General features: G+C 61.2%; 1 protein-coding gene across 1 annotated transcript; it reads right to left on the reverse strand.

Annotated features, from left to right (window-relative positions):
• Positions 1 to 237: 237 nt before the first annotated feature.
• On the reverse strand, positions 238 to 20744 carry GLIS2 (GLIS family zinc finger 2). The gene is made up of 7 exons (XM_039239269.1): positions 20713 to 20744; positions 5915 to 6157; positions 4951 to 5123; positions 4269 to 4445; positions 4056 to 4189; positions 3847 to 3965; positions 238 to 2978 (listed from the first exon to the last, which is right to left on the reverse strand). Exons 2-7 carry the CDS (start codon positions 6084 to 6086, stop codon positions 2179 to 2181), a joined length of 1575 nt encoding a protein of 524 aa, XP_039095200.1. The 5' UTR covers positions 6087 to 6157; positions 20713 to 20744; the 3' UTR covers positions 238 to 2178.
• Positions 20745 to 24831: the final 4087 nt, after the last annotated feature.

Consider the following 24831-nt stretch of genomic DNA (forward strand, 5'->3'; position numbering starts at 1 on the left):
AAGTCACAGCAGGTGGTGGCAGGACAAGGTCCTGCTGCATCCTGAACCTTCCATGTCCGGCTCCCTCAGCACTTGCCCCCTTCCTCCCCCAGCTCCCAGCAGCAGATCAGGCAGTTGCGACACCCACAGGGTGAGAGGGAAGTCCCACAACAGGGCCTCTGGATGCTGTGTTCTGGGGGTGGGTGACCTGAACCAGGCGCAGGGTGGCTTAGCTCACGGCACGGCCAAGACAGAAACTGTCTTTGAACTCACTTTTATTGTTTCTTTATAAACTTCCTCTCACATGGAGGAATATATTGTTATAGTCATTAGCTTATCTCTTTTTTTTTTAAACTCTATGCTAACAGCAATGGAGCCAAGAGGAGGAAAACATAAGCTACGATAGAAAGGCACTTAGAACCTGTTAAAATACTGATATCCTGGAATGTGCAACAACAAACCCACAACAACAACACGTACACCAGCCCTTTCGAGCCTGGTCTATCACCGAGTCACATGCTGAGCTAATGTCACCTTCCAGTGCCCTGTTCCTCTGCTCCCTGGGCTTGAGTCTCAAACCCCTCACCCCCACCTGGGGATTTAAGGCCTGGGTCCTGGGTGGGGCCCGAAGAAAGGAGACCAGCTCCCTCCTTTGCTCACAGCCCCTTCAAGGGGCAGAGCCAGCACTGCCAGGCCCTGTCAGGGCAGGCCAGGTCAGGGTGACCCCTCTAGGACAGAAGGGCAGTCCAGGAAAGGGTGGGGTCTGCAGGCTTGCTAACCACCCCACTGCTGGCCTGCAGCTCCCTGTTCTGCAGCAGGGGAATGGAGTGCTTGGTCATGTGGCCAAGGACTGGGCAGGCCTTCGAGCCAGAAGTCCTGACTGCCAGGCCAGCACCTCCCAGATGGCACCAGGCCACCTCCAGGGAGGGAACAGCAGGGGCTCAGGGCGGGGAGAGCATATGTGCTATGGCCTCAGGGCCTGGTGGGGTCGGGCCATGGGGCGTATGGAACACCAGCATCCTTAGCTGATTCTGGCCCATGCCACTGAGAGGCAGAGGTTCCATTGGGAAGAGCCAAAGCCAAAGGAAACAGCCATGTCTTAAGTCCAGGCTCCTTCCTCCAGCTTCCCTTTCCTGGGCAGAGGGATGGGGCCCTCCCTTGGGCATCCTAGTTCTCCATACTGTCCCTAAGCCCAGGGCTTTCAGTCCACAGCCTCTGGAAAGCTCCCACAGCCAGTGCTGGCCTGGAGCCTTAACTGCTCTTGTGTGTTGGCTGTGACTTGGCACCCCCAGAATGGGAGCTGTGTCCCAGCCTGAGGTTGTCCCCGGCCAGCCTCCCACCTCTTGACACCCTGCAAGCCTCCAGAGTCCCTTGTGCAGAGTGCCACTGCCCTAGGCCAATCCGGTCCCACCTGCTCCGAGCCAAGTGAGGGCCCAAGATCCTGGCATCTCCCCTCCTCTCTTAGAGTGCTCCCCACACTTCCAGGGCCCTGAAAGGAGAGGGAGAAGGCCCAGTAGTTAAGGGGCAGGTGAGTGGTCAGCAGCCCCCCACTTTGGAGAGTGTCCAGCCCAGACAAGGGGCTGACCCTCCGTGCTGGCTGTTTCTGGACGGGCTAGTGGGGAGGGGCAGCTGGCAGAGCGGGCCTCCCTTTTGGAGTTTGGAGGCACCTTGTCATAGGGATAAGGTGGCTTCTTTCTGTGGCTTTGCCTGCGTCTGTCTTGCTCTCCCTCTGGAGAGTGGGCCAGAGGGAAAGGGGTCCACGAAGCCCCCAGAGCAGGGGCCCCAGAAAGGCTAGAGAGGACAGGAACATGGCTGGCAGGTGGTCAGGGCAGGAGGGGCAGGTGACCTACCCAGGCTGGTAACTGGATGAGGGAGGTACCAGGGTGGAGGCCAGGGGGTCTGAGGGCTGGGTGAAGGAGAGGGCAGGGGGAGGGCTGGAGGTGAACAAGGCCTTAGCACCCAGGAGCACAGCTCTCCCTGGCTAGCAGGACCAGCCCCCCTCCGGGGCACCACCAGTGACCTTCTAGCACCATCCTTGCTGCCCAGCTTGTCTGGGGCTGGGTCTGCCTGGGGGACACAGCCAACCAGGCCACAGGGGCAGGAGGACATTATTGCTATTTCGCAGAAGAGTTTCCGTTCGTCGGGGGCAGGGGCCAGGAGCTCCTAGCTGGGCTGCAGGCAGCTGTCCACCAGGCTGATTCAGTTCACCACGGCCGGCTTGAGCAGCACAGAGCCTGGCGGGATGACCACCCAGCCCGGAGCGAGCGCCTCTGGGCTGCTGGCTGCCGAGCTGACCCCCGTGGACAGGTCCAGCACGGTGCCCGGCAGCAGGGGGAGGCCATCCGGGCTCGGCCGGGAACGGCTGTTCTCAGTCCTCTCCAGGGGTGTCTTGCGGCCCTCCATGCCCAGAGACCTGGCTGGCACTGCCCCACGCCCCTTCTCCCCCTCAGCCTTGCCGCCAGCGGAGCCAGCGAGGAGGGAGACCACAGGCAGGCCCAGTCCGCCAGCCCCAAAGGGTGAGGGCAGCAGCGGGTTCTTGGCCAGATTGAGGGGCAAGACGGGGCCCGGCAGCCCGGGGCCCATGCCCCCTGCGCCCGCACTGCCCCCACCGTTGCCACATGCCAGGGCACTGAGGTCGAGGGGGCCGGGGGCCAGGGGCAGGGGCAGGCCGGGCAGGCCGGGGCCTCCGAAAAGGGCAGCAGGGTTGGGGATGATGATCTGGGCTCCACTGACATAGGGGCCGCCATCGGGGGTGGGCAGTGGTGGCTTGGGGGGCGGGCGCAGTTGCAGGAGCTCTTGCTGCTCATGAGACACGAAGTGGCCGTGGGCCTTGATGTGCTTGCGCAGCGAGCTGGGGTCCGTGTAGCGCTTGTGGCAGCCAGGCATCTTGCAGTAGTAGGGCTTGTCCACGTAGTGGGTGCGCGTATGCTTGAAGCGGTCACTCGAGTTGGAGTAGCGCTTGTTGCAGCCCTCGTAGGGGCACACGTAGGGCTTCTCACCTGCAGGGCGGCGCCGCGTGAGGGGCCTCTCCCCAGCCCAGCCTCCGCACCCCGCCCGCGCCCCAGGCCCAAGATCCGATCCCAGCTGGCGTCAGCAGGGCACAGACACTAACAGCCGGCCTGGTCACCCCCAAGCCCTGCCCATGGCCTGTCCTCGGCCCTGTGCTTCAAATTGTGGATGACCGTGACCACTTCCACAGGCAGGACCACAAATTTGCTTCCACACTTCCCGGAAGACCCTGCTGGGGCATGGCCCACCCTGAGCACTGCCGGAACGCTCCCCACAGCTGTGCTCCAGCCCCGGCTCAGCAAAATGCCTCCAGATTTACTAACTGTCTGGGAGCCACTTCTGGGCTCTGAGCCTTTGCAGTGTGGCCGGCCCGAACCGGGATGTGCTGTGAGCATAGAGCACATACGGGGTGGGAGGAGGGCGGGGATACACACCAGATTGTGATGCCACAAACTTCGTACCAAATCAATCCAATGTCTCATTGACAGTATTTTAATATATAGGGTTCGAGAAAATATTTCATTACAATTCATCTTACCTCTTTCTTCGTACTTTTTGTAATGTGCAATGAGGGTGGGGGGTTTTGGTAAATAGGAAATTTAAATCAGGTGTGTGGCTGTGTCGCCTATGCTGGCCGCACGGCGTGCCTGGGCACAGCGAGGGGCAAGCGCACGCCACCTCACAAAAAAACAGTGCGGGCTGCGGCGCCTCAAGGTGTGTATGTGCCCCAAGAGAGGATGTAGAGGGTCTGACCCCCGGGAGGGGCTTCGCCCGGAAGTGGCACTCGCAAAGCGACAACTGCACAGTGAGATGTGTCCCTCACGCACCCCTTCGTTGCCCGCCAGCCCAGCCACTCACCCGTGTGCGACCGGTTGTGGATCTTCAGGTTCTCCAGGCGCGAGAAGCTCTTGCTGCAGGTCGGGCAGCGGTGCGGCTTCTCGTTGGTGTGCGTGCGGATGTGGATGAGCATCTTGTACCTGCTCCAGGGAGGGCATGGGGGGATCTCGACTCAGTTCACGGGACCCCGGAGCCCCTCTCCCCCAGCCCCCCCTCTCGCCCTCCCTCACCTGGCGTTGAAGCCGCGGCCGTGGCGGGCACAGCCTTCCCAGTGGCAGCAGTACCCCGCGTCCTTCTCGGGCTTGACGTGGTAGTCGTTGACGTGGTCCACCAGGTCTTGCAGGAGCTCGAAGAGCTGGTTACACTGCGGGGCCGAGGACGGTTCTGAGTGTGCGGCCGCGCACCCCAGCCCTCGCCCTGGTCCTCCTGGCTCCCCCACTCACCTTGGCCCAGCGACACACCAGCTGCTTGGGCAGGGGGAGCTCTGGCGAGAGGCACTTGTCCTTGGGGGGGGTGAGGAAGGAGGAAGCAGGCAGGTGCAGGGCCCCCCCAGAGCCCAGAGGCAGGAAGAACTGAAACGAACTGGGGACACCATCCAGATAGCGCAGTGGCTGGAAGTCCTAGGGGTAAGGTGGGGGGAGAGAGCTGGTCCACACCACCCGTCTCCTTCCGTGGCGGGCTGTGTCCCCCACGAGGACATGTCCCAGTCCCAACCCCCTGTACTCTGGGTGTGACCTTAATTGGAAACAGGGTCTTTGCAGATGCAGTCAACATCATACTGGACTGGGGGGCACTAAATCCAGTGACTGATGTCTTCATAAGAGAAAGGGAAATTTGGACACAGACAACAGAGGGAAGAAGGCAAGGGGTCACCAGAGGCAGATTGTGGAGTGACCTGCTACAAGGCAGGGCACACCAGGAGCCAGGAGAGGCTGGAAAGAAGCGAGGAAGGGCTCTTGCCCAGAGCCTTGGGAGAGAGCACGGCCCTGTCGATGCCTTGATTTCAGACTTCAGTTTCCACAACTGTGACAGAATAACACATTTACGTTGTTCTAAGCCACCCAGTTTGTGGTCCCTTCCAGGAAACCAGTACACCTCTTTCCAGAGCCCTCACGCCCTCCTCACCGGCGCGGTGGGCACTGCAGGCAGGTCCCCGTTGCCCTGGCGCTCAGGGGACAGCGAGCTGCTGCCATTGGGGGAATCCAGCCCAGACGGCGGTGACAAGCTGAGGTCTACCAGAGGGGCAGCCGAAAAGCGTCCCTCTACCTTCTCGGGGAACTTGGGGTTTAGCAGGAAGCCTAAGAAAGAGAAAGACTATTCAGAGGTGCTGGAGCTGAAGGTACCACGAATCCCCCCCCTCCCCCATGATCCTGGAAGCAGATGCCACCCGCAACCCCCCCCCCCAGGACCACCCTGGGACCCCAGGCATCTGAGCAGCAGGCTGCACACCTGACAGGTGTGGCCCTTGTCACCATGAGAGTTCAGCCATTCGTCAAGATAAAAAGTGGAACGTACCCATTGAACAGGGACTTGAAGCCAGACCCCTGGTTTCCTGTCACACTGGCAGGTAGGGACCTTTCTGACTTTGCCTGCGCCCCTTCCTGACCCACTGCTCCCTTCTGTAACACAAGGGGCTGGGGCTGGGCTGCTTCCAAAGCCTTACAGCTCACATGGTAGGTGTGGTTTTCAGGGTTCAGTGGAGGCAGAGTGGGAGTCCTGAGCCCCATGCACCCCCTGAGAAGATCTTGCTGGGCTCCGTCCCCAAGCTCTACTCACCTGACTGACCTCAAAGCCCAGGAGTTGGGTCACAGGGCCTTGTCACTACTTGTGAATTCCCTGCCCCCCTTACCAGCCCCTCCCGGAGGCCTAGTTTGAATCCTGGCTCTACTGTGCTACCCCCTGGGGACAGTGTCCCTCCGTAGACAAACTGCTGAGGATAAATGGACAGAGCTCTAGGCTGAAAGCCGCTAGGGGCTGTGGTTACATCCTGGTGGACACACCTTGGACGTTCTTTCCACTGCCACAGCTCCACCGGGACCCGAGACCTGCCCACCCACCCCCGCCCCCGCCAATACCAGGGGTGCTGTACCTGAGGGCGGGGAGCCCGGAGAGCCTGGGGTGGGGCTGTCGTCCACCAGGCCGAGCTCCCTGTGCAGGGCTCGGTGCCGGACCACACTCAGCGCCCTCTCACGCTTTTCTCTCGCCGCTCGGAGCTTGGTGATGCTCAGCTTCAGGTCGAGCGGCTCGTCCAAGGAGTGCATGGTGATGGGGGGCTGGGTTGGAGATGGCTGCAGGCAGTGGGGGGCTCCCAAGCTGGTTTTCAGGCAGGAACCTGGGAGAGGACAGGAGCTGTGCTGTGAGTCTGTGACCTCAGGGTTCTCCTCGGGCCGCACCCATTGAAGCCCACAGGGGACAGAGCATAGATGTCCCGCAGTGTGAAGGGAGCCCCTCTGAGTGGCTCTGGCCCAGGGTAGCAGAGAGCCAACAACCTACTGAGAGCTCCCATGTCCACTAGCCTCAAGTCTTTTCTGGAGAAAGCTCAGAGAGTCCATTCTGCCATGAAACTGAGTCTTAAGAGACACTGCCTCAGGTCACAGAGCTAGAAAGTGGCAGACCACTGGATTCAAGGCCACATCTCCCTGGAAATGGCCAGCCATGTCCCAAATGTCATTTCTGACCGAGTGGAAAGTCATGCTTGGGATCACGTGCCTGGTTTGAGCCTGAAGACCCAGAACCAGACCAGAAGAGCAACAAGAGTCTTCCAAGGCAGCCGTGAGTGGTCCTTAGCTTCCAGTTGCCGAGCGCCCACCGTGTTAGGCCCAGGCAGCCGTGGCCACCTGCAAGGGGAGGCGGCTACGAGCGTGTCTCCGGCAAGCCTGGTCCAAAGGATGGGGCGGCAGACAGGTTGGCCTGGCCTCCCAGGTGAGGGCCAGAGAGGTGCTCATGGGCCTTGGGGAGCCACAGGGCTCTGGGCCGCCACCAGGGGGCAGCTGGGGACCGTGATCCAGGCAGGCCAGCCAGGAACAGGGTTTGGAGGGAAGTGGACCAGCTGTCTGGTCATTAATTATATATATGTACATACATCATTTTTTCACTGCTGATGATGTTGTTTTATTATAAGTTCTCATGCCGTTATTTTCACCACTTCCTTAGAACTTCTCAACGGTGTAATTTTCTTCACGTACAAATAACGGGGAAGAGCAAGGTCAACTCTTTATTCCAAACTCAGCCTTTTTCCAGGGGCAACCTTTTCGCACGTGGTCAAAAGTGTTTCCCTACATTTGTTAATTGAGACGATCACACCCTGAAAAATCTATCTGCTAAACAAGCTGACACTGTGAGATAGTCCACGTCATTCACCAAATCCACGTTTGCGTAATTCAATACAGGACATCCCTGTAACCACCACATGGTGAATGACCGTATATTTCAGTGTCTGTCTCTGCCTGGGAATCAGAATGGCCCACACGCGTGCAGACCTGCTTTGTGCAGCAGGAAGGAGGAGGGCAGCCCCCACATCCCCACTCATCCTTCTTCCAGGCCAGGCCCCTCAGCAACTTTAAACAGTTTTCTCTGGTTCATGCGTCTCCATGACAAGCTCTACTTCTGCCAAGACCCTCCAAGCACACAGGGAACAAGGCAGCCCCCCCTCCCTCCGTTAGGACCCTCTGCTGCTAGGACATCCCAAGACCCTACCAGCACATGGCTAATATCAGAGCTCAAGGAGGGGCAGCTGCACTTGGTGATAGGGCCCCATCTGTGACTTGTCCCAGCTAAAGTGCATCAGGTGAGAGCGGTCAAATCTCTCTGGATTTGCCCCCCCAGGCCATGCAGGGCCAGGGATCTCAGCGATGCAAGCAGGGCTGGGATCAGGCTGCCACCCTGTCCTTTAGGAGCCCCAGACTCAAGGTGGGCAGGTGGGTGGGTGACAGTGATGGATGGACTGGGCCCCTTCCACTCTCCCTCTGGCTGGCCAGGGAGCTGCCCTCTGCCTGACCCCCCTCCCCCAGTTATGTCTGTCTGTGTGTCTGCCTGTCCCTCCACCTGTTTATTTTTAGACACAAGCCCAGTTCAACCTCCCTGAAGCTCCTCTGTGCTGGGAGCCTGGAAGGGGAGGAAGGAAGTAAATATTTATGCTGATTAAGAATTCAGGAGCCAGGAAGGGCTGGTGGCCTGGTCCTTCAGCTGGCCTAGGGCCACAGGCCTCCCCACGGCCTTCGTCTCCATCGCCTACCCCCAACCGGCCTTCTGGAGAAGGGGACCATAAGGGCAGTATGATTTGGAAACTGGGAATTCAAACTGACATTTTCATTGGCAACGCTGCCCAGGTAACATCCTTTGGCATCTGCCCTACTGGCCTCTGCCCCAGGCCAGAGGGGGTCCAGGGAGGGGCCCTAAACCCTGCTGGGTCACCCTGTTCTAAAGACCTGCAGGAGACACTGCCTCAACCTAGAACTGGGGAGGGCCATAAGAGGAGTGTTTCCCCTGGTGGGCTGGGCACAGTACCCAACCAAGGTGGGGGTGGGGATTTCAGCACCCCCCTTAATCAGCAGGCTCAGCGCCCAGAGAACCACCCCCCCACACACACACACACACACTTCCTGCCACTGGGTTCTGCCCAGGGAGGCAGGGGTTCATTTGGATGGATGCCAGAACCCAGCCCAGAAGCCCAGCCCCTCCCCCCCACTCCTGGGGAAGGAGGAATAAGCCACCCCAAACGCCCACACCTCCCAGCGACCCCCAGCACCTGTCTCCTGTCCTGACCCTGACCAGCCTCAAGGTGTCCCCTGACACTACCGACCCCCACCTTGCAGAGACCATTCTGAACTGGGGCTCTGCTCTTTGTTCCTGGGCTGGGTGGAGGGGGGAAAGCGAGAGCCAGGGTGACACCCTCCCGGGATTCTGAGGCCCAGAGGGGCGGCCGCCAGGGCCTGGAACCCTGGGGCACGCGGTGATCACCTCCGGAAGCCAGCCAACGCCGTCACCCGTATCGACAACCAGGTGGGCTGGGGAGGCGGACGCCCGACCCGATTCCCAAAGGCGGCTGGGGACGCTCCGAGGGGTGCCGTGCCCGGCTCGCAGGGAGCAGGCGAGTTTCGGAACCAGTGGTGGAGCCCGGAGCCCGCGGCAGCGGTGCCGCGGCCCGGCCGCCGAGCGCGACCCCCTCGCCGCGGGCGGGCGGGCTGGGAGGGGCGCCGAGGGGGTCGCGCTGCCGGGCGCCGCGCCGCTGCTCCAGCTGCGCAAGGAACTAATTAGAGCCCAGGGAGCTGGAGGAAGCGGGGCGGCGCGGGGACCACCGGGGCGGCGGGGCGGGCGCGGGACCCCGGCCGGCCTCCCCGCGGGGCGGGGGTCACCCCGAGGGTGGGCAGCGCGGGACCCCCCGGGGCCCGGCCCCCGCCCGCCGCGTCCGGGCCCAGACAATGGCCGCTATTGTGCGCCCGCCGGCCGCCGCGCGCAGACGGCCCCCAGCTGCAGCGCCAGGCCAGCGCCCGGCCCGCGCCCCCGCCCGGCCCGGCATACCTGGCGGCCGAGCCCACCCGCGGCGGGCGGGGCGAGCGCGGGGGCGCGGGGAGACGCAGGCCCGGAACTCGCACGGACTCACCCGGGGCGCTGTGGCGTGGGGTAGGACGCCCACTGGTTGGGGGTGGGGGGCGGTCCACACCCGTCCAACACCTACCATGTGCCAGGCACCGGCTGTCCAGGAATTCTTGGAACCCTCGAAAACCCCTACTGGGAGCAGGTGCCGACCGCCTGTTGTACACATGGGGAAACTGAGGCTCGAGCTCACCAAGCTCACAGGAGTGGGCTGGCCTCTGGTCTGGATAACGCCCCTCCTTCCCTGCTTGGGGGAGGGCGGCTGGCTGGCCCTGAGGGGTGCCTGTGTAGATGGAGGGGGTAGCTAGGTATACCCACCCTGATGAGTACTCAGGGGCTCCTTGCCAGAGCCGGAGAGAGCACAGGACTCTGTTAAGATAGGGCCTCTCCCTGCCCACACCACAGCAGCCTGGGTGACCCCATGTAAGGGTCACCCCTTATTCCCAAGGTAGTCCTGAAACTGCCCTTTGGTCAGCCGTGCCCATCTAGTCTAGGGTTTCGGAACAAGGGGCCAAGATCCACCTCTCAAAACCCCAGTCGTTTTCTTGCTATTGCATGCAAAGGGGAAGTAAGTCCCCTGCCTCCCCTGTGCTCCATGGGTGCCCTGGTGTTTGGTGACTGGGATCATCACTATCAACATGTTGTTCTCATAAATGGGGAAACTGAGGGCTCGAGGGGGAAGCAGGCCCACTGGAAGCCAGGAGCGAATATTACATTACAACAGGACCAACAGCCAGCTGTTGATGGTCGGGCAAAGAGCCAGCACCTGTTAAAGCAGGTGCTGGTCATCTCTATTTTATGGATGCAAGAACTGAAACGCAGAGAGATTAAGTGACCTGTCCAAGGTCACACAGCTTGTCCGTGGAAGAACTGTTATTTCTAGCCCAGGTGAGTCCAGAAGCCACGTTCACTATTGGCCCCTCCTGTGCCCATGGATGGAGGGGAGGCAGGAGCAAGGCAAAGGTGCTCCAGCTTGGCACCCCCTCCCTGCCCAGGGGTTTGTGGGAGCTAGGTACAGAGCCTAGGAGGGGCAGCAGCAGTGGGTGGGCGCTGGAGGGGCCAACTCCGGCGGGGGGGGGGGGGGCACAGAGAGGCTTGGAGAGCAGAGGGCAGATATGCTGCCAAAGCAAACGGCCCCACATTCCTGGGAACTGCTCTGGCTCCCTCCCTGCTCTGGCCAAGAGCTCCACCCTCCTGGCAGCCCAGCAGCGGGGGCAGGGGCGGGGTGGGGCAGGTCCCATCCTCTCAGCACCCTGCTTCCTGACCAGGCAGCAGGGCAGGGCTCCAAGTGTGGGTCAGACCACCTGGGGCTCCTGCCCATGTGACTTGGGGCAAGTCACCTCCCCATCTGAGCTTCATTGTCCTCACCTCTAAAATGGGATGACAGTAATAAGTAAGGCACCCCTCATTGGGTTTTGGGTAATGATGCACACACATCCTATGGTTTCTTAATGTTTCCCATTATTATGTAATATTCAGCAGTTAAAACAGTGCTGGGCACATAGCAGGTACTTGATCAGACTTGCTGAATTAACTGTCACCGTGGCTGAAACCTCCAGCCTCTGGCTAGTCTAGAGCTGTGAGGACAGCTGAGTGGGGGTGCTGATCCTCCCCACTGTACCCACAGACGCTGCACGCTCACTCTCACCTGGGCCTGCGTGTCCTTCATTTTAAGGTGCAACTAAATAAGCTTGTGCCTCTCAGAAAGCCTCAGGCCTCCTCTCTGCGGTCCTGTGCAGTGGCCACAGCTGACCCTAGCCACCTTCCAGAGCCCGACTGCATCCAAGAGATGAGGGAGGCCCTGGAGAGGCCGTGAGCAGCCCTGGAAGGGGCAGCCCCCCTGCCCCCCCCCCCCCCCGATCCAGGGGAGGGGCCAGAGCAGCCAGTGCTTCCTGAAGGAGCAAGGGGTTTGCCCTCCCTGGGAACCTCACTCAGGAGGCAGGCCCCTCCCCCCTCCCAAGATGGTCCCTCAGCCAGCCCCCTCCACAACTCCCCAGCGCCCCCATGGGGCCTCCCCAGGTTCCCCTGGGTGGGCAAACCCCACCCAGGTGGGAGTGCAAGCGCCACAGGTGACCCAGCCAGGGATGAGCTCTCTGCCCTGAGCTATGGGGGCCTCAAGAAAGCCCTCAGCTGGGCAGCACCTGAATAGGGGTGTGTGCCAGGATCCTCCACTCGGGCATGTTTAGATAGCGCTACCCAGAGCCAGGCTAGCTGGTCCCAGTCCCCTGAACTCCCACCCCTGGCTTTGGGGCCTCAGATGGGTCCGTTACCCCCTCTGGGCCTTGGGCAGAAACACAGGTAGCGGTATAAGGTGCCAGCTCACTAGGGAAGGTGGGGACTCAGGACGCCCTGCAGGAAGAGCTTGGCCCAGCACTTGGCACACAGGAGGTACCAGCAACCAGTAGCCCTGAGGACTCTTGCTCCTAGCTCTGGGCTGGGGGTGCCCCATGCAATAACTTGGCCTGCCAAGGTCACCCATGTAGTTTAGGCAGTGCTGAAGCTGGAAGGCTCACAGCTGGCTCCCCACCCGCAATGCCCCTCACCAGTCCTGGCTTCTCAGGAGATGCACTTCCTTCCCCAGTGCCACCAGGCGGGGGGGGGGGGGGGGATGGCTCACACATGCACGCTCCCATAGATGTGCCTGCCCGCCCAGCTGCGAGAGCCAGCCTGGCAGAGGCCTCCCGGAGGCATGGTGGCTCCTAGGCCCCCATCCCAGCTGGCTCCCCACCCGCAATGCCCCTCACCAGTCCTGGCTTCTCAGGAGATGCACTTCCTTCCCCAGTGCCACCAGGCGGGGGGGGGGGGGAGCATGGCTCACACATGCACGCTCCCATAGATGTGCCTGCCCGCCCAGCTGCGAGAGCCAGCCTGGCAGAGGCCTCCCGGAGGCATGGTGGCTCCTAGGCCCCCATCCCAGCGGCCTCCACCCCCTACTGCCTGCCCGCCTGCAGCCACCTTTGCACAACTATGTCTGGTATTTTCCTGTCTGCCCAGCTTGTGGGGTGAGGGTGGCGGGGGCGCGTGGGGCTATGAGCACTGCCTGCACCTGGGCCTCAGCCAGAGGCGAACCCGCCAAGCAGCCCCCACGCCCGCCCTCGGGTTTGGGAAGGGAAGGGCTGGGCCCAGGCTGCCCAGATCCCTGGGAGGGGCTGACATGGGGTCGGGGGGAGCCCGACAGGGACACACACCCTTTGAGGCCGAGGCAGGTGCGGGCAAGGCCCTGCCAGGCAGCACTGCCACTCATGGGGGGCATGCAGGGCCGGGCACCCCGCCAGAACCCTCTGGAGCCAGCAAAGACAATGGCCAGTGTTCCACAGAACATTGACAGGCACCCACTGCACCCCGACATACAGGCATATGCATGCGTGTCACAGCCGTGCTCAAACACTGTACACACAGGACGCTGCACATGACCGGCGTCAGGGGCTGGGACCCAGGAGTGAGGAGGAGCAGCAGGGATGAGGCCCAGGCCCCAAAGGGCCCGAAACCCTGCACTTTCCCATTGGAGTCTGGCTGCAAGACAACCCACTGAGCACCTCCCAGAGTCCGGGGGGCTCTTGCCCATGGCCCCCCCTCCCGCTCCCCTGGGACGAGTACTAGCCCTACTGGGCAGCACCTTCCAGCTCTGGGCAGAGGCAGGCAAGGCGGGTTCTGGACTTTGGCCCTTCCCTCCCTCCGCCTCATTTACCCCATCGCTCAGTTATGCATTCCAGCACCAGGCCCTCCACCCCACTCAGTCCTGGGGGCCCACAGGTGATCGAGAACGAAGGGTGCCCCGACCTCAGTGGGGGCAGGCTTGGGGTGGGCTGCGCCTGTGCACTGAGGACATGGGGTGAAGTGCTGGGGGAGTCGGAGAATCATGTCCTTTTTTTTAGTTTATTCATTTAGTATTTCTGAGAGAGAGAGCACAAGCAGGGTAGCGACGAGAGAGAGAGGGAGCGAGGCACAGAATCCAAAGCAGCTCCAAGCTCTGAGCTGTCAGCACAGAGCCCGATGCGGGGCTCAAATTCATGAACTGTAAGATGGTGACCTGAGCCAAAGTTGGATGTTTAGCCTACTGAGCCACCCAGGCGCCCTCTAACTGGTTCTGAGGGCCAGACAGGCCGGTCTGCCTCTCGCTCACCATCTTCATTCATCCTCCTGACCCTGCAAATTAGGTATCACTCTGCCCATTTCCCAGAGGGGGAAATGGAGGCTTTGAGAGCTTCAGTCATTTGCCAAGGTCACAGAGCTTATAAGGAGCACATCTTGGGGTTCACTTCCGGACTCTAAAGCCTACACTCATTTTGGGCCCAATGCTGCAGAGGCCAGGTCTGGGGAGGGGGGAGGGGGGGTGCGGTGATGACCTTCAGCAAACCTGCCTCACTCAGAAGAGGAGGCCCAAGGAGGAGGCTGGGCCAGGACCTGGAGGGCACTGGGGAGCCATGGAGTGTTCCACCCAGAAAGTACCCTCTTTTTTTCCAGCCCAGAGGCTCTTGCCCCCAAGCTCTCCCCTGCAGCACCTCCTTTTTCAGGATTTCCTTTCTCCCACGAGCTCAGTGCTTGCTCACCTCCTGGGTGCCAGGTCCTGGTGACAACCTTCCACATTCCCATGTTCTCCTCCAGCTTACCACTCCCCTTCTACCCCCTCCTGCAGCAAGTCCTGCCCGAGGCACCCTCACCGGCCTCAAGTCTTGCAGCTGTACATGGGCTGTTCTTCCAGGTGCCTGACAGCTGAGCAGAGACCTACTTCTGTCCCCAGGCTACTGAGGGAAACATGCCAGCCCTGCAGCGGCCCTGTGCTGCCTGCCACACTCATCTGGGGTCCAAGTCCTCACTAATGCCACAATGTCACCAGCTTTTTTTTTTTCTTTTTTAAGTTTATTTTGAGAGAAAGAGCGTGAGTGGGGGAAGGAGCAGAGAGAGAGAGGGAGACAGATAATCCCAAGCAGGCTCTGCACTAATGGAGGGGCTTGAACTCACAAACCCGTGAGATCATGACCTGAGCTGAAGTCAGACGCCCAAATGACTGAGCCACTCAGGCGTCCCAATGTGAACAGCGCTGGAGTACACCTTGGGTGCCTGGGCCCACACACACAGTGTCATCCACACTGCCCCTGGGCCTTTGGCCCCAGGCACTCACCCCTGCACCTGTCACTCAGAGCCTCATTCCAAGAAGGGAGTCCTAGAGCAGGTGGTGGCCTCATGGAGCAGACAGACCACCGCGCTATTTCCCACGGCCCCCACACTGAGCTCACTGCTCTGCCAGCAGGAAATGGACAGGGATTCAAAGTGCTGGGGGCGCAGAGCCAGAAAACAGGCCTGCCCCAGTCTGATGTGCGCAAGGCTCTGAGCCTCAGTTTCCCCATCCAGGAGCTCCAGCACCCTAGCCACTCCTTGAACAGCACCAACATACCTGCCCTCTGCTCTTCCTGAACACCTGGCACTCAGTGACTGTCTGCTGAGTGAATGAATCCATTTGTGGTGCCCACGAGCCAGGTGAGGTGGGTAGGTATGGAGGGGCTGAGGCCCAAAGAAGGAAGTGGCTGGCCCAAGGTCAAGGTGAGGGGCAGCGCTTGGGCCTCGACAGAGGGTTCCTCCTCGCTGTGCAGGGCAAAGGACCCAGGAGCAGACCTGGACAAGGATGGGGTACCAGCACTGCGCTGGCTCAGGGGGGTGACTGGAAGGCCCAGCCCCCCCAGCTTCTCTGCTGCCACCTCCGCCCGGTGCGGTGCTGGCGTAGAACCCACCCCGGAGCTGCAGGCGACCAGGCTCAGCAGGGGCCCTGCCCTGAACTCTGGACTCCATCTCCTCCCTGCCACCCTGGCCCCTCCCCTGCTTGTTCACTCTGGGCAGCAGAGCAAGTCCACAAGCTGGGGGCAGTCTCCAAACCCAAAAGGAAACACCCACTGAGTAGGAGGCCTGGCCTCCTTTGGGCCCATGTCTGCTCGTAGGGTGACCACTAGGTGTCCTGAGGTGGTGCTGGGGGCCTGGCCTGAAAGAGGGTGTGGCTGGCAGGCAGACAGCCAGCAGTACTGGGGGGGGGGGGGCGGACTTTAGAACAGACAGGACAATGGAGGGCCCCACAGCCTAGGGAGAGGAGGACATCGCAGCTCAGGGTCAGTCAGCCTGCAAGTGTGGAGATGGGGGCTGGGGGGCTCTGGACGCAGGAGGGAGTAGCCCAGGGGAGAAATGGCTCAGGCAGGCTGGTACTTGCCAGCCAGACCCAGATGGACGACGGGGAGAAGGGAGGGAGAGGCTTCCTCCAGACGCGGCTGCCCCCACTTCATGCCCTCATGCCCACGCACGGGGTGGGGGTGGGCGTGAGGGCGGACAGGAGTGGAGCTGAGGGGATTCCCAGGTTGAACTGACATGTCAGAGGCCAGGGCCAGACAGTCTTAGGCTCCAGTCCCCCTCTGTCCCTCCCTGACCCCAAGTGACCCCAGGCCAAGCCCCCACATCTGTGAGTTTCAGTACCACCCCCCACACACAACCAGCCCCCACCGGCAGCCTCCTCACTCCCAGGGTCCCAGCAGGGCACTAGCCCATGAGTACATTTGTGCAAAGGAGACAAGACCCTTGTCAGCTGGGCAGGATTGTTTTCCCAGGGCTGACTCAGGCAGCTCAGCAGTCTCCTGGGGCCTCTGTAGCCTCCCACCCGCCCTTGGCCATGCCTGGAGGAGGGGGCCAGGGGCTGGGTCAGTCCCCTCCCCAGACAGCCATCTGCCAAGGCAGGAGTACGTGTGCACACACATGTCACATGCTCCACAGCAGGGCCCTCCCTGTGGCAAGTACTACCTGGCTTCCCAGGCACTGAAGACAAAGGGCCTGAGGAAGCCCCAGCCTCTCCCCTCACCCCGTCCCTCAGCCCATCCCCCACCAGGGGCATCTGGAGAAGATGGGAAGTCCCCCTCCCACCCGACACTGGAATCACTTCACATCCCTGTGCCCCCCAGGCTCCTCCCAGCCTGACCACCAGTTAACCAGAACCTTCCATCCCATCTGGGAGGGGGAGAAAGATCAGAAGTTCAGAGCTCCCATCCCTCAAGATGCCCAGAGCCAAAGCCTCTGCCCTGCCCAGCCAGAGGGAGCTTAGAGACAAGCATCCTTGCCAGGATGGGAGGTCAGGCCTCTGGGGCTCCCTGGGGACCAGCTGTGTGGAGGACCCCACCCCGGGAGGGTCCCATAGCACCAGAACTGGAATGGGAAGAAGGGCCAGGGACTCCCATGGAGCTGGGCCAGACCTCACCTCCCCGATGGAGCCATGTGAAGCTAAGGGCAGAAGGGTGCCTGGAAAGAGTGGAGGATTGGGCCCTGTGTCCACAGCTGCTGGGGCCTGCCTCGGCTCCCCTCAACAGCAGGGTCCCCTCTCATCTCAGGCTGGGAAACTGGCCACCAGATAGCCCTCCCCCAGCCATTGCTACCCGGGAACTCGGGCCCAGATGCCCACTGGCCCTTTTCCATCCTACGCTCAGTCTCTTCATTTGTGAAACAGGGAGCAGGATCTTCCTCACCAGATTATGCAATTTCAGGTGACAGATGTCAACACCTGCAAAGTTCACTGGGCCATTGGAGGCACCGTTGGGGTTTTTTTAAGGAGTTGTTCCCCCTGTGCAGTTCTATCCCCTGATCCACTTCACCAACCCCATCCCCGCCTCCCCAGGGACCTAAGCTGGCACATTTTCATTAGTTGGAGAGACAGCAGGGGTTTCAGGGCTGAGTCCGAACCCGGAGAGAGCCCTGGGACTACTCTAGGCTGTGCCCTTACACAGGAGCCCCCAGCAGCACATCCTTTCCTGTCCTGGCATCAAAGCTTCAACCCCGGCTGGTCAGCAGGGCACTAGAGATCCTATGAGACACTGAAAATGCTGAGTCCCTGCCTGCCTCTAGCTCCGCCTGAGTCAGAATTCACCAGGGTGACGCTGAGGCAGCCACCTTAGGAGCCACTGGGGCAGATACATCCCAAGGGCCTTGCAAAAGCTGTGGTCCCCCACACCAGGCTAGGTGACAGGCTGGGGGAAGTTCGCGTTTCCCATCTCAGAGAGGTGAAACCTCAGACATGTCTGGGCCGCCCATTTCTACAGCCCTTTCACAAGGGAAGCACCCAGGCACGTGGGATCTGCATCTTTCTGGCTGGCCCTTAGGTGCCACCTGACTAGCCAGGGACACTCCCCACCTCTGGGTTAAGGGGTGGGGGGACCACCCAGCACCTTTCAAGGGCCACCCTCTGGCCTCAGTCATCTGTGTGAAATGTAAAATGACAATAATCACCCTGAATGGAGGAATGGGTAGATTAATAACCCTGAATAGAGAGGGAAGCTTCTCGGCAGCCTCCAAAAAGGCAGGGCCCAGGGCCTCTCCACTGCAAGCCGAGTTCCCCACTTGGGTGAGGGGCCTCCACAGTCTCCCCCTGGGACACAACCTGGGGAGGCGGCCGGTGCTGCAGGAGAGGCCGGAGCGCCCGTCTCCTCCCCTCAAACCCCAGCGTGCCTCCCAGAACCAGGGCCCCACCCCAAACGCCTCCCAAAGAGCTTAACTGCAGGCCCCGGCCCCAACATCTGGTCCCCCGCCAGGGCTGTCGCCACCCTCCCTCATCCTGGGATTGCCCCAAACTCTGCCCTGCACCCCATCCCCACCCCCTCGCCCAAGTGGGAAATTCGGATTCCAGGCAAGTCAGGGTAGCTGAAAATGCACATGGGAAAATGTCGTCAGGAAAACACATTCTTCCTTCAGACCCTGGGAGGATTAGGTGGCAAAAGACACTCCCACCGCCTGGGGCCAAGGCCAGGCCAGGGAAGGAGGGAGAGGGGGCCGCAAGGTGGGGCTGAGAGGGGTCTAGGCTCCCCAGCAGGCCCTGGCAGAGCTCTGTCTTCCTGCAGGCCAGCTTGCCCTCCAAGGGCACTCTCTGCAAGGGGAGCCCAGGCAGAAGGCATTGCTGTGGCTACCCATTCGCAGCTGGCTTTTTAGAAACAACAAAAGCTTTGGGGAGACGCGGTTCACACGATTGTTTGAAATGAGGTTTTTGGATGTCTGTGGCATCCAGTTATTCATACTGGCTCCACCCACGGATAATTGAGAGTTGGCTTTTGTTGGCCTGACCCTTCTCAGTCCTCCCCGCCCCCACCAAGTCTTCTCATGGACTCCAGCTCGGAAGCTCACCTTGTCTGACCTCTTTCTTGGTTTTGCAGATGAGGAAACTGAGACCCAGAAAGAGGAGGAGCCGGCCCAAGCTTGGACCCCAGGGAGTTGGTGGCCTGGCCAAAACTCAAATCCAGGACATCAGATTGCCAGGCCAGGGGCTTTTCCCACTCATCCTCGAGGCTGTGGCCTGGCTCCAGCGAATCCCCCAAAGCCACTGACTCCAAAAGCAGTGGTGCCTGGAAGTGGGGTGACTCACTGTCTGGCTTCCTGGGGCACCCCCTCCTCATCAGTGAGGGAGGGACTGGCAGGTGTCCCTGTTTAGAGAGCCAGAAGCAGGGAGAGGCCCCCCAGGGGACCTGGGCCAGGGTCACTCAGGGGCCGAAGAGCCCCAGCTGGAGGGATTTAACACCAAAGGTCAAAGGTCACAGACAGGGAAGGGCAGGCAGGCACTGGGGGTCAGAGGGTCAGCACTAATGGCAGCTCCGGAAAGGATGGGGAGGGTAAGGAGCTAAGGAAAACAGGGCTGCTTCCAAGGGGTCCCCAACCCCCATAAACAGTGGCCCAGCCCTCTGGCAACTGTCAGTGCTTAGCTGGTTGCAGAGAGGGCCAAAAGAGAGCTCTGGTGGGGGGTTGTAAAATGGGCTGGGCTGGAGCTTGGAGAGGGGTGTCCTGGGACGGGCTCCCCAGGTGCAGCCCCTCCCCCAGAGTGGGCCAGGGCCAGCTGGGAGGCCCAGCCCAGACCCAGAGGGGAGAAGGAGGAGCAGAGGGGGAAGGCTCCAGAGGTCACGGGGAGGGATGGAGAGACGTGTGGGCTGGGCTGGAACAGCTGTGGCACGGTGGCACAGGGAGTAGGGCTTGGAGGGGGCTGGGTGGGGGGCAGACTCGAGGGGCCAGCTTCCCCTTCCCTGAGTTGGGGAGCTGAGGAAGGCCCTGGGAGGGCAGAGTGTCTCCTTGCTGTTCTCTAGCTTCAGCTAAGCCCCACCTTCCCTCCAGGATGCCAGGACCAGGCGAGTGCGACCCTCAGGATGGCTGCCTCTAAAGACCACAGCTCGGCCCCTGTCCCTGGCCTAGACCAAGAGCCACGATGAGAGCCCAGGCCTTGGCCAGCTCCCAGGTTGGCCTGGCTGCCCCCTCAGTGTCAAGCATTCCCTTCAGAGCCAAGATCCCGGGCTGTGATGGCCGGGGGCCCAGGGCTCCTCCCAGGATCCCTTCCCGCTTCCCAAGCCCCAGGGCAGGGCCAGGATCCCTGCAACCATCACCGCCTGGGGGTGGCCAGGCCAGCCGGGCCCTCCTGGGCGGGCGGACAGGCGGCATGCTGCCCTGGTGTGGCCTGAGTGCCCGGCTGGCCACGGCAGCGTGCCAGGGGGTCCAGGTGCCAGCTTGGATCCCAGCCCCATTCCAGGGGGCCTGTGGGGAAGCAGGGTGCCGGCATCTCCCTCCCTCGGGATGCACCTGCCTCACCCCCTCCCCCACTCCCTCCAGACCCTCTTTCAGGCGTGCTGGATACCCCTGCCCTCTTCACTTTGCCAGGCTCTTCTGCTTCCACCCAGGCAGCGGTGGAGGAACAAGTGCCAGACAGGACTCCAGGTCCCAGTCCTGGCGCGCCAGTACCCCCTGTCCTGACCCCCAGGGGCGCCTCCCTCCCCCGACCCAGAAAGGGCCAGGGCTAGCCGGGGGCAGCAGCGGGGGGAGACTCCGGGACAAGGGAGGAGACACCTTTCAGACCCCGTCATAGAAACAGCCCCGGCGCAGCCGTGAGAGGGGGCGGCTGCCCGGCTACCCCAGACAACTTCATGCCCAGGCTCCCGGGGGCCCCCCTCTCACCCCGCAGCGCGCCCCCACCGCGGCCGCCCAACTTCCCCGCCGAAGTTTGCTCCCGCCCCGGGCCCGGCCGAGGCTCGGCCCGGCCTCCGGACGGAGGGAGGGAGGGAGGGAGGGAGGAGAGAGACGGAGAGACGGAGGGACGGGGTCGCAGAGCCGGCGAGGGAGGGAGCGCGCGAGCCAGCGAGCGAGGGAGCGAGCGCAGGGGCCCCGGCGAGGGCTCACAATGGCCCGGGGCGAGGCGCGACGCGGGAGGAGCCGGCCACCATCGGGTCCCGCAGCCCCCCGCGCGACAGCCCAGCCCCCCCGCCCAGTCCCGTCCCCACCGCGCGACGCCGCGGGGCTTCCTACCTCGGCGGCGGGGGCGGTCGGGCCCCCGGCTGCGGGCTCCGGCGGTCCGGGGGCGGCGGGGGAGCGAGCGGGGGAGGGGCCGGGGCGGGCGGGGGCCGGGGCGCGAGGCTCACGCGGCGCGGGCTCCCCTGGCACGGCCGCCCGGCGCCCGGCCGCTCCGCCACATCTGCAGCTCGGGCAGGGAAGGTGGCCGCGGCGGCCGGGCCGTGCGGGGATGTCTTAGAGAGGGAGGGAGGAGGGAGGAGGGAGGCGGCGGGAGGAGGGCCCGGCGAGCCGCGGAGGAGGGGGGAGGAGGAGGGGCGCGGGGGGCGGCCTCGCTCCCTCCTCCCTCCCCCGCTGGTTCCCTCGCGCCCGCCCTCCCAGCAAACCCCTTTCGCCGCCGCGGCCCCAGGCCCGGGGCGCCAGCTGCCAGGCGGGGCGTGCGCGTCGGGGGGAGGGGGCGGCCGGGAGCCGGCGCGGGGCCGGGGGAGGGGAGGGAGGGAGGGCGGCGGGGCCGCGGGGAGCGGGCACCGGGAGGGAGGGGGCTCCGGGCCGCGGTCGAGCCGCGCGCGTCCTCCTCGGCCCCATCCCCGAGTCAGCCCCCCCCCTGCAGCCCCGCCCCCGGCCCGAGGGCAGCGCTGGGACGCGGCCCGGAGGTGGCCTGGGGGTGGCGCGGGGCGGGGGTGGGGGTAGGAGGGATGTCCCGCCCTCGGGGAAGCCCGGGTAGGGGGCGGGCGCGCCGTTGACCGGAGGGAGGGCGTGCGGGCCCAGAGGAAAAGCCCCGAAGGCCGGGAAGAAGGAGGAGGTCGCTGCGGCCGAGGGGGCGGGGGCCCCTCGCCTCCCTCCCGCGGGGTCACCTTGGCCAGGCCCCCCGCGGCCCCGGGCGGCTGGGAGGGCGGCAGGAATGCCTCTCCGCAGGCCCTGATTTCTCCGCCCAGACCAGTTCCAGGAACGCGCGGGCAGCGCCCGGCGGGCAGAGGCCCCGGCTCCGGATTCGGGGAGGCCAGACGCTAGCTAGGGTTTGAGGCCGGGATGAGCCCCTCCCTCCCGCCCCTCGCCGGGCTGGTACCCCGCCTTGCCCTTGGCCTCAGTTTCCCACACGGTAGAATCAGGACGAGGTCGGGCCGCGAGCAGTCCAGGCTTCCGCCTGGCCCCAGGCTTGGTCCCAGCAGTTGGGACAACTTGCGCCCCAGCCTGAGCGCCGCGGGGGTCCTTGGTCGCGCGCTTGGACCCCCGCGCCCAGCGCGGCGCCCGCGGTTACGACGCAGCAGGAGCGGATGCCGGCGAATGCGAACTCCGGGCGCGGCAGCCGCCGCAGCTGTTTTCTCGCTGCTGATGGTGAACCCGGGCTCGGGTTCCCGAGTGTGTCTTGTTTGGGCCAGTCTGGAGCCCTCGCCCAGTCATCTCCTTGCTGCTCTGCTGTCAGGTGGCAACTCTTGGTTCAAAAACAGCCTTCTTGCTATTGGCCAGCCATGCCGCTTCACAGTTGGCCTGGAGGAGCCCAGAAGGCGAAAAGCGTCCTCTATAAGTGAGGCATCTGACTTCCAGTGTAATTCCGCCTTCGTTCGTGTATTCGGTGCTGCTGTCCCTGCCAGAGCCCGAGGCCGGTGGGATTTGATCACGCAGCATCCTCACCTCCTGACACAGAGCTTGACACATAGTAGGTGCTTACGACGTGTTGCACGGATGGTCATAGGGTAGGTGTTCATTATATATTAAGCGATGTACATATAGTAGGTGCTCATGACTGTTGTATAAATGGACACAGAGCTGGTGCTCTTAAAGTTTCTCGTGGACACATAGTAGATGCTCACTATATTTTGGGCAAATGGATACACAGTTGAGGCTTATGACTTGCATAAATGGAGACATAACAGGTACTCAAGATTTATGTGAATAGACACAGAGTAGGTGCTCATGAACTGTTGGGTAATACATGAAAGGCCTTTAGGCAGAAAGTGGCAGTTTGGAGGTGACCTCCTCTGCCCCCACCCCACCCCGATTTCCTTCGTGTGGATAATGTGGAGTGAGACCGGGTTAAACATTAGCCCGCAGATGGGCCTGGGGGCAGGCCAGCTTCGGGACCTAACACTTTCCAGGAGGGGGCTGTTAAGGGCCGACTCTCCAGGTCTGCGGACCAGCGGGTGCGTGGGGAGGGGCGGAGGCTGAGGGCCGCAGAGCGCCCCCTCCCGGCGCGCCGGGGATCTCGGCTATTCAGCCCGAGGCGCCGCCCTGCATCGCGCGGCAAAGCGTTGTTAGAGGGTATATTGAGGATATATTGAAAAATGGTGCACAAAAGGCTACTTCCATATCTGTTAGTAATGCTCATGGCGTGCCTGCAGGATGTCAGGTACTGTGTGAGAGTGAAGACAAGAATGAACACCTCAGCTGTCCTTGCCCTCAGGGGTCTTACAATCCGGTAGGACCGACTTGAATCCAGTGACCTGGGAAGTCCACTGACCTCCGCCCCTTGAGAGGCACTTGATCACAAGAAACCTTCACCCTGGAGGGCCTTTCTCATTTTTTTACACACACTAGTTTTCATGGACAAGCAGGTTGCTCGCAGTGAGAACTCTGAGCTGGGATTTCCTACCTTGGAATGATGGAAGTATCTTCTTTCTAAGGTTGTTTTGGAGATCAAATGAGGTACATTCTTTTTTTTTTTTTACTTTTATTTTTAATGTTTTATTTATTTCTGAGAGAGAGAGAGAGAGAGAGAGACAGCGTGAATAGGGGAGGGTCAGAGAGAGAGGGAGACACAGAATCCGAAACAGCCTCCAGACTCTGAGCTAGCTGTCAGCACAGAGCCTGACGTGGAGCTCGAACCCATGAACCATGAGATCATGACGTAAGCTGAAGTCGGACGCTCAACCGACTGAGCCACCCAGGCGCCCCAAATGAGGTACATTCTTAACACATATTAGCCATCACTACCTAGTGTCCACAATTTCAGGACTCAGATGGAGTCCCTTAAGATGCCAATAACCCCCTAAACTTGGCTTTTGCAAATCCCACGAGAGTGAAGAACTATACAAATGGGTGGCATTGACCCAATACAGAAACCCCCAATTCTCAGCCAGACCAATTCCTTCTCTGTACTAGATGCCTCACTTTTATTATATTCACCAATGTGATCCTGAAGGTGAGTCCTATTATTATTCCCATTTTACAAAGAAGTAAACTGAGGCACAGAGAAGTAACTTGGCCAAGGTCTTAGAAGCTAGTGGGAAGCATAGTTCAGATGGCAATCTCAGTCGAGCTGATTCCAAAGCTTGTGTTATAATACACTATCTCCCTGGGGCATAAGTTATGGGGTGGGGGTGCAGGACATCTGAGAGGGCCAGGCTCCAAAAGGGTTATTTGGGGGTTGTGCTTTTCTGGGAGGCAGCACCTGCTAAAGCAGTCACACCAGGTTTGGCTTCCTCCTTCGTAGTGAAAGGTGGGTAAGAAAAGATGTCCTCTTCCCTTGGGTTTCCTCCCTCAAAGACTCTTTATTCTGAGCAACCATCCTTTGGTACCTGTTCCCTTCCCCTGTGTTATGGACTGTCTGCCCTGCTAGTACTAGACTGTAAGTTCCCCAGCTTATAGCAAGAAGGCAGCCATCTGCAAGCAAAGAAGAGAGTCCTCACCAGGAACTGAATCTGCCAGCCCTTTGATCTTGGACTTCAGCCTCCAGAACTGTTAGAAATAATGTGTGTTGTTTAAGCTAAACCATCTATGTTATTTTGTTATAGCGGTCTGAACTAGTTATCCTAACTGATAGATATACTTGGCAGGCTGGACCTGGTCCCTTAAACTTTCAACAATAAATATTTATTGAACATCTTCGAGGTTCCCAATCATTCAACAGATGCTTATTAAGTTCCTGTTATGTGTTTATTCATCAACATTTATTGAGGCCCCATGGTGTGCATTGGGCTAGGTATGCCTATCCATGTCTTGAAGGAAATTTCTCAATCAAGTGGGGACCCCTTACCTATCAGTATCTAGAGGGGACACAGCTCACTCATTCACGCACATGTACACTACCAGAAGGGTGTCATGCACAACATAGGTGCTTAGATGACTCTTCAATGAATGCACATGCTAGATCCAGTGGAAACTCAGCGGTTTTCACTGTTGTGCTTACACACAGTTCCT

Source organism: Hyaena hyaena, unplaced genomic scaffold, assembly GCF_003009895.1.
Source record: "Hyaena hyaena isolate Hyena2069 unplaced genomic scaffold, ASM300989v1 scaffold_155, whole genome shotgun sequence".
Lineage (NCBI taxonomy): Eukaryota > Metazoa > Chordata > Mammalia > Carnivora > Hyaenidae > Hyaena > Hyaena hyaena.

Bases quoted from the DNA above. Each gene is read 5' to 3' on its own strand.
- GLIS2 (XM_039239269.1), bottom strand. From the start codon at position 6,086: ATGCACTCCTTGGACGAGCCGCTCGACCTGAAGCTGAGCATCACCAAG. The intron at 5,124-5,914 runs GTACAGCACCCC...TCTCTTTCTTAG, and splicing joins TCCGGGCTCCCCGCCCTCAG to GCTTCCTGCTAAACCCCAAG. The intron at 2,979-3,846 runs GTGAGTGGCTGG...GCCGCCCTGCAG, and splicing joins CCACAACCGGTCGCACACGG to GTGAGAAGCCCTACGTGTGC.